General features: G+C 52.3%; 1 protein-coding gene across 2 annotated transcripts in view; it reads left to right on the top strand.

Annotated features, from left to right (window-relative positions):
* Positions 1 to 10855: 10855 nt before the first annotated feature.
* UPK3A (uroplakin 3A) overlaps positions 10856 to 11965 on the top strand; it is a 7290-nt gene continuing 6180 nt past the window's right edge. For both annotated transcript variants that reach the window (XM_027854377.1, XM_027854376.1), the window contains exons 1-2: positions 10856 to 10916; positions 11460 to 11615. In XM_027854377.1, coding sequence (XP_027710178.1) covers positions 10865 to 10916; positions 11460 to 11615 — 208 coding nt within the window. In that variant the 5' untranslated portion in view covers positions 10856 to 10864. The remainder of the gene's footprint in view (positions 10917 to 11459; positions 11616 to 11965) is intronic.

Here is an 11965-nt window from a genome sequence, read left to right on the forward strand (position 1 = left end):
TGGCACATAGTGGGTGTTTGGCACATAGTGGGTGCCTGGCACATAGTAGGTGCCTGGCAAATAGTGGGTGCTTAATGAGTGTTTGTTGCCTTGCTCTTCCCCCAAGCCCTAAACCCACTTTGGGCCAGAAGGTTCAAGGCTTGTTTTCCTTTTAAAAAAATATGCCAGCCCTGCCCATCCATAACATACAAGCAAAACCTTTGCTCACTGAAGATTAAAAGCGTTGAATAAACAAAGGTTGCAGATGCCCATTGCCTTGGGTATGGGCGGGGACAGAAGGCTGGCGAGAAGGTGGAGCCCAAGGGGATTCCCAATAATCCCCCTTTCTCCAGGTTAGTCCTCGGGGAGTCTGAGCCACCCACCAGTAGGGCTGTGAAGCCAGAGCAGGGCTGAGCTCCCAGCACAGCCCCTCCCTCCCCCAGCCACAGGAGGGACCAGGAACTCCTAAGGTTCAGAAGAAGAAAAGAGGATGGAGTTGTGAAAAGCATGAACCTGAGAGGGCATTTAAAAAAAAAGTCCTGGTGATCTCAGTGGACCACAAGCTTAACAGGAGTCTGCCAGCTGACCAAGCAGCTAACAGGACTTTAGTCTGCTCAACTAGAATCAAGTGAGAACAAGGGAGCTAAGGCCCCTCCTGCCCCTACCCCCCAAGCAGACCACCTCAAAGAGGTTCCAAGGATGCTCAGCCAGGAGAAGGGCAGACTCAGGGAGAACCTGAGAGCTGACGTTAACTATCTGACAGGTTGGAGGAGGGTTCAGCCTTGTCCCCAAGATGCCAAAGGGCAAAATTGAGAGAGAAGCTCCCAGTCCCAGCCTCACCCCACCTCCAGCCCAGCCCCAGCCACCTTGCCAAGTCCTCTCCTACCTCTTAATCCCGTCAATATCACCATGAGGCCGTTGTTCCTAGGAAGGAGATAGTTCAGCTCCTACCGGCAGATCCCCAGACCGACCTGCCCCCCCCCAATGTGTGCGGTCTCTCGCATAGAATGGAAGCCGACTTGTAGCGCCAGCACCTAGCATGGTGGCCCAGACAAAGACATGAAGGGGGCATCACCTCAACAATTCCCCGAGCCCAACCTGGGTCACGTCACAGGCTGGCTGGATTTTCCTTCATAGCTGGTTATTTAAAACATAAATGTTCCTGAAGCTTTCATGATTGGGCCGCCCCCACGGAAGCAAGCTTGGGTCGCAGCTAGGGCTCTGGCGGCTGAGCTGGGAGCAGGGACAATGGCGGGGTGCTGACTTCCAAGGGTCTCTTCCCTTCCCATGGGGGCAGTTGGTGGGGGTGCCGGTAAGGGAGGTGGGGTTCTCCACAGAGATTGCTCCTCTGGATGATGGCTGCAGGCCCCGGCCTGGGGCTGGCTCTGGAGGAGGACGGAGCAGTGCTATTTGTGGGGCTCTTGGGTTCAGGTTGTCTACCTGGTTCCATCAGGCTCCAAAGGGAGATGGTGGTGGTCAGGCGGGGCAGTGGTTTGGCCTCCAGTCTCTCCTAAAGCGAGGCTAGCTTCTTGGGCAAAGACTCTCTACACACCTCCTTCCTTCCACCTCTTTCCCCCATTCCAGGGGTTGGGGCTGCCTAGAGAGGGTCTTCCCCCATTCTCCACCAGAGGTCATCCCAGGTCCAGCACTGAGCTGATGGACAGTGCCCAGCCTCTTCCATCCTAAGGGATGATTTGGCTCCATCCTCATTGTACACAGGGGGAAACTGAGGCTTATTGAGGGGAAGGAACTAGGCTGTGGTCACCCAGGGATGAGCCAAGATTTGGACTCGGATGGGTCCAGGATAATAAGAGCATCCTCATAGGGAAGGGCATTTGGAAGGAGGAAGGGAAATAGTCTTTGAAGGAACCAAGGGAAGAAGAAAGTCTTGGATGCTCAAAGGACCAACCCTGTATCCCAACATAAAGCTCCTCTAACACCCCAACAACCTCTGTCTCTCCCCATCTGTCTCTGTCTCCCTCTCAGCTCTCTTCTCATTCCCCTCCTGTCTTTCTCTCTGCTCTGTCTCCTTTGCTAGACCTTCATCCAGAGGCTGCCCAGACTCTGTTTGCAGACCTCCAGGGACAGGGAGCTCACCACCTCCAGAGGTAGCGCATTCGACTTCTGGATGGGTTGAAATGGGAGTAAGTCAGTCAGTCAACAAGCAATTATTAAGTGCCAAGAACGTTTCTCCTTAAACCAAGCTGAAAATCATCTTCCTGTAACTTCCCGCTACTCCTAGCTCTCTCCTCTGGGCTCAAGCAGAAAAAGCAAATCCCTTAAGGCACAGGATCACAGCCTCTGAGGCCTGGAAGGGATCTTGGACCACAGCTAGTCCAGCATCCCAGAGAACCTGGAATACCCTGCACAGCATATTGGCTGATGTGAGGATCGGCTCACGTGTGCTGGGATACCTCTAATGATGGGGAGCTCAGTAGCTCTCGAGGTGGATGAGGGGCAGTGTCCAGCTGAGATCACTGCTGCAGCCTCCCCACTGGCCTCCTTGCCCCAGATCTCTCCCCAACCTCAGCCCTGCCTTCCTATTGCTGCTAAGTGATTTTCCTTAAGCACAGATCTGAGCAGGTCACTCCCCCAGCTCAACAAATTGCAGTGGCTGACTATTGCTTTAGCTTTTGTTGTTTAGTGGTGCCTGACTCTTTGGGACCCCTGGGGGTGGAGGGAGAAGAGGAGAGGGACCAGGATGGAGCCTTGGTGAACATTCATGGCTAGTTGGTATCACCTGGATGAAAGTCTAACAGAGGAGCCTGAGCCAGAGCAGACAGAAAGACGGGAGGGGAATGAGAAGAGAGCAGAGCTGTGAACCCAGAGGGAGACTGAGAAACAGACAGAGGGGGACAGACAGAGGGGAAGAGACAGACAGAGGGAGAGGGGGAGAGACAGAGGCAGAGGGGAGAGATAGACAGAGATAAATGGGGAGAAACAGAGACAGAGGGGGAAAGACAGACAGAAACCAGAGGGGGAGAGATAGCCAGACAGAGAGATAGGAGGAGAACCTTCTCCTTTCTAGCCCCCCATCACTGGTATCTGAGCTGTTCTTTCTTTCTAGCTCCAGGGGCAGATGGGTCTGGCTCTGCGGCATCACATGACCATTCTGTAAAGGCCTGATCAGACCCTTTTCTGGCAGAGATTAAACACAGCTTCATCTGGATAAGGTCTGAGTGAGTCCCAAGCCTTCCTCCTGCAGCTGCTGACATTGCCTCCCAGGGTTCTTGCTTTTATCCCTGGACTCCCTTGATGTGGCTGACTGCCCCAGTCTCAGGTCAAAGGCTCCACCACATTTCCGGATGAGGAATCCTAGAGCCCTCGACCATCAGAGCTAAGAAGGATGTTAGAGACAACCCCAGACCACAATCAGGAGTCAGAGCAGCTGAGCTACTGGGGCAGAGAAGCAGCAGCAGCCGCTATCACTGGCCCAAATAGGGGCACTAGCCCCTAGCCCACACACAAGCAGCCTTACTGCCTGAAGGCCACAGAGCCAGGCTGAGGGTGGGTGGGCCGAGGAGCTGGGTCCTTACACCAATGTGGTGAGGAAGGAGAAGGAGAAAGAAGAAAGAAGGGGGATTTCTCTATGGCAGAGCAGGGCAGCTCTGGGCATCTTTGGTCCCTGTTTGTCCCTGTGGGGATGTCCAGGCAGGTCTTGTGTACTGGGCTAGGCTGGGAGCTTCTTCAGGTTTGGCCCACAGAGTTTGGGCTCACCTGAAAGACACAGCTCAGAAGGGGACATGGAGAACGCCGCTCCTCTTCCAGGGCCTGTGCCAGAGGGTTCCAGACCCACGGATCCACGGCTGTTGACGGAGCCCAGAGTTTCCAAAGCAAATTTGGCCACAGAATACTTTAGGGGCTTGTATGGATAGTGGTAAGCCATCAGTGTTGGCTCAGGGAGCCTGGGGGATGAGTACAGCCCAGATGGAAAGGGGAGGTTGGACATACTTTGGAGCAAAGCAGAAGAAATGAAACCCATTCACTGCTTGGGAGAAACATTTCAAATGCACCGTTCAGTGCAGAGTTTCTGACAACCCAAAGGAGCGTCTCTGTAATGGTGAGACGCTGGGTATCCAGAGGCCTTGCTCCTTTCTATCCGTCAAGTCTTCTGCCTCTTCATCCAGCTCAGGCGAGAGGCTCCTGGGGACGTTAAAAAGTAACCCAGAAACACTCCTGGCATGTGAGGTCAAGGGGGTGGATGAAGGGAAAGGTCAGAATGCTGAAGGGCAGAGCGAAGGGGGAGCAGAACGGGGCCCTCAGTCATTGATTTGACTCTGGGAGCAGGGAGGGTCCTCTGAGGCATCTGGCCCAACCTGTCTGGGCCTCCCTGGACACAGAAACACACCACTACCACATCACCCAGATTGACCTGGAGAACAGATAAGCCCATCCCTGCACGAGCATGTGGATTTTGGCCAGATAGAGCCTTTTGGTCGGTAGGTCATTTCCTGGGATATTTGACCTAGTGGGGGTGGATGCGGGGCTGCCAGCGGATTGCAAGTTTTGATTTCTCCCTTCCTGATCATCTAGCACCGCACTTGAATGGACAGTGCATTGGCTGAAAAATGAGGGTGTCTAGAAACAAGCCTTTGAGCTGTTACTTCAAAGGGGGCCCAGTCAGACCTTCAGGACCGTTGATGGGAGGCAGAGGGACCAAACCCCTCACTTGTCAGAGGAAGGAAGAAGGGAGGAAGGGAGGGAGGGAGGAAAGAAGGAAAGAGGAAGGAAAGAAGGAAGGAGGAAGAAGGGAGGGAGGAGAGGGAAGGAAAGGAATGAGGGAGGAAGAAGGGAGGGAGGAAAGAAGGAAGAAGGGAGGGAGGGAAGGAGGAAGGAAAGAGGGAGGAAAGGAGGAAGGAGGAAGGGCTTCACTCATACCCATAACATGGTCACAGGCAGGATCTAAACCCAGCGCCTCTGACTCTAAAGTCACCTATTCTACCTTCTTCAATTTCCATCCATGATGGCAGACAGCATAAACCACAGGGAAAGGTCAGAGCCTGTCTTTCCTTCCTCCCTGAGCCTCAGTTTGCTCTTTTATAAAATGGAGACTACCATAGGTGCCCATGGTGGCAGGTTGTAAACTCCTGGAGGGCAGTGGTGGGGTTGGGATCTGGGCCCCAGAAAGGAAAAACTCTGGACTTTCTCATGTGGCCAAATCTCTGGCTTCCCCTGAGGCTGTAATCCCATCAACTGGCCTTTCACTGTGGCTACACCCAATCTCCCCTCCATTGTCTTGCCTCCCTATGGCCCCAGGCCACTTCCCACCCTTGGTAACTCTATTACCTCATGGACTACTTGGCCTCTCCTAGATCCCTTCCACAGTCATTCTGTATTCTTATAAGGTCCATCCTGTCTCCATTAAGATGCTCTGATTCTTACAATCTAGCCAATAGCCCACAGATGCTCAGATTCCTTAAGAGTCTGACTAATATGGCGGATCTTCAATAAACCTCGTTTTTGGCTGCAAGAAGGCTTGGGTCAAATTCTTTTGGGCAGGACCCGGGTGTCATGATTTTGGGATTCCAGGACCCCTAACCTCTAGACCGCATCAGCAGGAGCTATGAAAGTGCAGACCAGAGGACAGGAGGGAGGAAGGATGCAACATCAGAGGAATGCGTGCCTGTTGTCTCCATTCAGAGACTGTAAACTCTCAGCGGGCAAGGACTGCTTCCTTTTGTCTTCCACCCCTGGAGCCTAGCCCATAGCAACACCCACCAATGGGGGTGGGGGGAGAGAGGTGCCTTGCGAGTGGGGCAGCCTCCAGCTGTTTCTGCTTATGCATCAGTCCATCAAACAATCCAGGTCAAGGTGTATGAGTGAGGACTGAGGGACTGGTGCCAACCAATCAACCAATCAGCAAGCATTTATTGAGCACTTACTGTGTGTGTATCAGGCACCGTGCCAAGCAAAGGGGTTGCAAAGAAGGGAAAAAGGTCCCTGCCCTCAAAGGGCTTCTAGTCTAATGGGAGTACCCAAACAAGGCATACACAAAGTGAAGGGCTCTATACAGAAAGCAGGTGATGGGAGTTAAACCTGGTCACACACAGTTCTCACCATGAGCCTCACTGCTATCATGGTCTAAGCTCACTCCTCCCATGTGTGCTGGGTGTGTTTGTGGGAAGGAGTGAACCAGGTTCTTAGGAGAATGTTTTGTGTTGACTGACTCTATCATGTTGTCTGAGCAAATACCTTTGGTAAAAATGACTGCATTGGGCACCTGACATCTACAACAGGAACAGCACCATCTCTAAGAGGTATCTCTAGAGTGGGAGTAGCCCCCCTCTGGGGACCAGACCTGCCCATTCGAGAAGTTAGAGAATGCTACTATTTCCTCCTCCTTCCCCCTCCTCCTATTCTTCCTTCCCTCACCGCATGTGGTCCCTTTCTCCACTTAGGGCACCATATCCTTACATATGAATTCTGTCCATAGGAATATAGGTTTTGGTCAGTTATATTTTGAAAGATGTTGGTGTTTGGGAGCTAGCTTTTTTTAATATAAATTTTAAATTTTATTTATTTAGTTGTAAAAAGCTGGAACAGTTTTTGTCCTGTGTAGTTTTCATTTGTGATTTCTTAAAATACAGCTCTGAAAAAACAGGCTTTTAAAAAGCCTATTGTATTTCAAATGGAGCTACTTGACTATCCTTAAACCCAAATCACTCTGGCTTTCATCGAATGGCTGATAATAGCCACCCCCACCCCCAAGCCCCAGACAAAGTTGCTCATTATTTAGATTTTGATGACTTAGAATGAGCATAAATAACAATTGTTTTCTGTAAGGACAAATTCTAGGGTCTTTCCCTCCCAGAATGATACCTTTGTGATGGTAAACTAGGTCTTCTTTTGTCACAATTCTTACCTAGCCCTTAGTCATTGAATGGGTGTTGCCTCACACAAACTGAGACCTGGGAAATCCTTCATTCAGAAAGGCCAAGGTCTCCTACTGCATCCCGGCCATCGCCAGTCTTGACTTTTGTCTGGACAATCGACTCTGATTATTCTGGAGGAGGGAGTGAGGCTGATGACTTTTCACAGCTCTGCCTCGCTAAACTCCGGTTCACAAGCAAGTCCAGACATCGCCCCATGATATCATTGGTCATCTTCGAGAACCAAGGTCAAACAAGGACAACTCTGGGGAAAACGTGAATTAGCAGAATTGGAAGGGTGTACACAGGGTGGGGTGGATTGAAGGAGGGTATAGACCTCACTCCAGGCCAGGGGTGAGTGGTGAGGGAGAAGGGAGAGTTAAAGCAGCCCCAGGGTTCTGGGACCACCTGCCTGGGAGCAAGGAGGCTCACTCCTCTGGCCCCAGGGTAGATCTCCTGCCTTCCTATGGGCCAAGTAGTAGGGCTGCCCTTGTTTTAAGGAAGGAAGAAAACATCAGAGCATTCACATGGAGGAATGGGGAGGTGGGGAGGGTGTTTTGGCAGAATTGTTTCTCTGTTTTACAAAGGAAGGCTCAGTGGGGAGAGGGGTGGGTGGGTCTTTCCAGAAATGTCTGTGGTTAAAGAAAGGAGATACACCCACCCCCCACAGCCTCAGAGCTAAGCGGGGTCTTCGAGGGCACCTTATCCCACCGTGTCCGAGCCTCTCTCATGCCTGTGCCAAGTGATCTGTCAGCCTTGGTGACGGGAGCTCATTGTCTCCCCAGGCCCATGTTCCACTTGGGGAAATTTTTGCTTCTGTCGACCCCAACCCTGCCTCTGCCTCTGCCTCTGCCTTCCACCAGGTGTTTCCCTCGATCTTCCCTCTGGGGCCCAGCAGAACATGACTCACCCCTGCTTCCCGTAACAGCCTTTCAGATCCCTGAATGCAGCTCTCATGCTTCTCCCAGAGCCTTCTCTTCTCCAGACTCAGTGTTCCCAGCTTCTGGCCCCTTACCTGTTGGTTATCCTGGTCACCCTCCTCTGGAAACACTCTAGTTTGTCATTCTGAACCTGGGACCCCAGAAGCAGGGACAGGACTGGGGAGGGGTGGGGCTGACCTACTCAGATGATACCAGGACCATGACCTCCCCTCTAAAATCACATGGGGGAGGGGATCTACTCAGATTATACCTTCTGTATAAAATCACATGCGGGGGGAATTACATGTCACACTTCTGACTCACGTTGAGCCTGTGGTCCATTGTGACCCCAGATCTTTTTCACAAGACTGGTTATCCAGTTTCATCCTCCCCATCTTGTCCATGTGACTGTGTTTTTTGTTTTTTGTTTTTTTTACCTCATGCATATGTCCTTATACAGACCCTGACAGGCTAGGAGGTCTACAGATGCTGTGATGTGAGTCATCTGAGCTGACAGACCCAGTCAATAAGAAGGAATTCATTTCTAATAACTCAGGTCCTCATTCCAGAGACAGCCAGACAGGTCTGGGGTTGCCCATCAGCCTGAGTCTGTAAATGTCACTGCAGGGGGGGAGGCTGATGTTCTGACTGCCTGCATCCAGCAAAAGCTGCCCTGGAAAGGGGAAAGTATGCCAGCCCAGCCCCTCCCAAGGGCAGGACATGCTTGGGTGAGTGCCGAGCCTCACGTCCTCCTCTGAAATGAGAGGGGCGATGTCCAAGGTCCCTTCGACCTCTGGCATTCTCTGCCACGCCTGATGGTCTGGGTCCTGCCATAGAATTGAAGGCATCATTAGCCAGCCCTGTTGTGGGAAAGCTTTACAGCATGGACGATAGTCTCTTCCCGCCTCCCATCACTCCCTGCAGGGGGCACCACTGAGGCAGGCAGCCTTACATACCAGAGCACATGTTTGAAGATGGACCAAGAGTCTTTGCTTCTTTAGATTTGTGTGTGAAGGCATGGACCAGGCACTCCCACGGGGGTCTGAGGGTGTCCTCTCACCACCCCCCCACAACTTACTAGTCGATACCCCGCCCCCATTCTCTGTCATTCACACTGCTATCTTTTGCATGTGCCCAGATGTTCACCTGCTCTCTCCCTCACTAGACTTTGAGTTCTGTGAGGCAGGACAAGATTTTTGCCTTTCTTTGTATGCCAAGTGCTTGGCACAGTGCCTGGCACATTGTAAGTTCTGAAGGAACGTGTGTTAACTGGCTGACATGGCTTCCCCAGGCCAGTAACCAAAGGACTTGGACCCCCTTTCATAGAATCATGAAGTCTGGAATGTGCCCGGAGTGGGTAGGATTGCTGTAGAAAAGGAGAAAGAGAGAGCTGCCTTTGTACTGCCAGAGCCTCCTGTCCTGCACACAGTAGGTGTTTATTAGTAGACTAGAGACAGTGGAGGAAAAAAAGGAGAGATCCCAGGTTCCAATCCCTCCTAATGTCCCCTCATAGCCTCAGTTTCCTCTGTAAAATTAAGGCTTGTTCTGAAGGACCTCAGAGGGCCCTTCCATGGCAGATCCCCTCAATGCTGACTAATTGCTGAATGGGTGTTTTGGTTTACACCACCCCAGTGATGGGAACAAATCTCAAACCCTGCACAGTGGCCCTATTTTCCCCAGAACTAAAGGAAGTCAATTCATCACCAGCCTCAGGACTGGCCTGGACTCAGACCCCAGAGATATCATCAGAGGCATGCTAGAACTTTGCAGGTAAAAGGTTGCTTATACATTTGAGTCTGGGATAAGGGCAATTTGAAAGTCGTTGGCTATTACTTTGAGTTTTTAAAAAAAATTCTGTCCATATTTGGGAAAACAGAAGGTAAAGAGCCAAAACGAACTTTAGAATGAGGGATGGCAGAACTGGGAGGGGACTCAGAACAGGTAAAGTCAGAGCTGGGAGGGGCCTTAGAACAGGGGATGGCAGAGCTGGGAGGGGCCTCAGAACAAAGGATGGCAGAGCTGAGAGGGGCCTCAGAACAGGGAAGATCAGAGCTGGGAGGGGCCTCAGAACATCTAATCTCATCCAATAAGAATTAAGTCTCCAGTAGGCCCAGCTCTAGCTAGGGCTAGGGACCAAGACGGAACAGAACAAAATTAAATAATCCCTGCCTTCAGGAACTGATCAGTTATTAGAGGCAGAGAAGCCTTGGTATAGTCATTTGAGGAGAGAAGGAGCCTGGACACCTAACTGGGGGAACAGGAGAAGGTTTCCTCTAGGAGGGAGAATATGAGTAGAGCCTTGAGGGAAGCCAGGAGGATGGGCATCGCAGGCATGTGCCAGAGCATAAGGGCAAGAAGAGAAGGTTAATGACTGGACGGCAGAGTGGGAGTGGTGCAATAACTGTGAAATGGTAGTTGGGGGCCAACTTGTGAAGGCCTTGAAGGCCAAGCTCAGGATCTGGGACGCTAAGCAGCTTTTGCAGGTCCTTGAGCAGGACATGGCCTTAATCAAGTGTGTCTACTTTGTGCCAGGCACTGTTCTGGGTCTAGGGGTGGCGCCAAGACAAACATGACGTCATCCCTGCCTTCAGGGAGCTCACTTTGTCGTTGCCACAGTCCAGGTGAGAACTGACATGGGTCTGGTGTGGCTGTGTGACTGGGAGAAGGGGAGGCAGAATGGAGATGGGGAAACTGATCCCGCAGAGAAATCCCGGCTCTTAGAGAAGGGCGTCGGTCGAGCTACCACCCCCAGCAATGCCTGAACTCTGGCAGTCCAAGATCGCCGTCACGTGGTCCTGATAAGCAGAGGCACAGACATAGGGAGCGGAGCAGAGTGACAAGAAATATCGGTTCAGGCCACCTTTCCTCTAGTCTCCTCTCTCCTATCACCAGGTGAGCAGAAGGGGTGGGACGGTATGCAAAGCAGCTCGGGGACGAGGGTGCCGATTGGCTAGGGGGCGTGGCGGGGGCGTGGGGAGCTCTAGGTCTCCAGGGCCTCCAGGGCTAAGGAGCAGGAGTCAGGCCCCGTTACTCCATCCTACTCCATCCTACTCCATCCTATCCGCACTCTGCCCGACTCTCCCCAAGAATCCGGCCATGTGTCCCCTATGGGCTGTGCTGGCTCTGGGCTGGCTGCCCCTGAGCCTGGGTAAGTGAGTGCCCCCTTTCCACGCAAAGCCAGGGTGCCAGGCTGGGAAGCCTCAGAGAGGGCAAGGGTCCCAGTGAGTGAGGGAGGAACACCCAGTGGGTCCGTGAGCAGAAGACTTAGGGCCACGCAGGGCAAGTGAGCTGTCCAAGGTCTCCTTGTCATAGCCAAGTGCTCTGACACATACATAACCTAAACCTCCTTCCCACTGTCCTATAGAATGTCAGTGTGAGGGTTGGGGAGTTGGGAAGGGATGCTTAGAACAGAGAACGTGGAACGTGGACCTTGAACTGAAAACTTGTCCCTTACAGTCAGAGAGCACCAAACTTGGGGTCAGGGAAGATTTGGGTTCAGATGGTGCCTCGGATATTCACTGGCTCTATTTCTGCACAAGTACCTTCAACACTCTGAGCCTCATAGCTGTAAAATGAGGGACTTGGGCTTGTACAGCTCCAGCTGTAAAATGAGGGGCTTGGACTCCCTGGCCTCCAGGGACGGTCCCTCACAGCTCCCCTGATCCTCCCTCTGCCCCATTTGCCTCCCCAGCAGTGGACCTGGAGCCTCAGCTGGCCAGCATCGTGTTTGCCACAAACAACCCCACCTTGACCACCATCGCCCTGGAGAAGCCTTTTTGTATGTTCAATGTCTCCATCCCAAAGAACGTCTCCTATGAGGTCAACCTGTACGTGATGGTGAACTCTGGTGAGTTCAGTTCTCGTGTTTAGCTCCTCAGAGCTCAGGGCTGGCAGGGTCCTTGGAGATCACCAACTCTACCAACTCTTCATTGACCAGAAGAGCAGGGCACAAATTCACAGAGAAAGGTGATGGATGAGTCGCACCAAGTCTCCCGAGTCAGTTTTTTCTGCTTACTCACCCCCAGCTTGGTTTAGCATCTGACCAAGAGAAAGGGAAGGAGGATGGGGTAGCCCAGGCTCCTCCCAGAAGAAAGGGAAGGAGGATGGGATAGCCCAGGCTCCTCCCAGAAGAAAGGGAAGGAGGATGGGGTAGCCCAGGCTCCTCCCAGAAGAAAGGGAAGGAGGATGGGATAGCCC

This window comes from Vombatus ursinus, unplaced genomic scaffold (assembly GCF_900497805.2).
Source record: "Vombatus ursinus unplaced genomic scaffold, bare-nosed wombat genome assembly UNPS02010394.1, whole genome shotgun sequence".
In the NCBI taxonomy this organism is placed as follows: Eukaryota; Metazoa; Chordata; class Mammalia; order Diprotodontia; family Vombatidae; genus Vombatus; species Vombatus ursinus.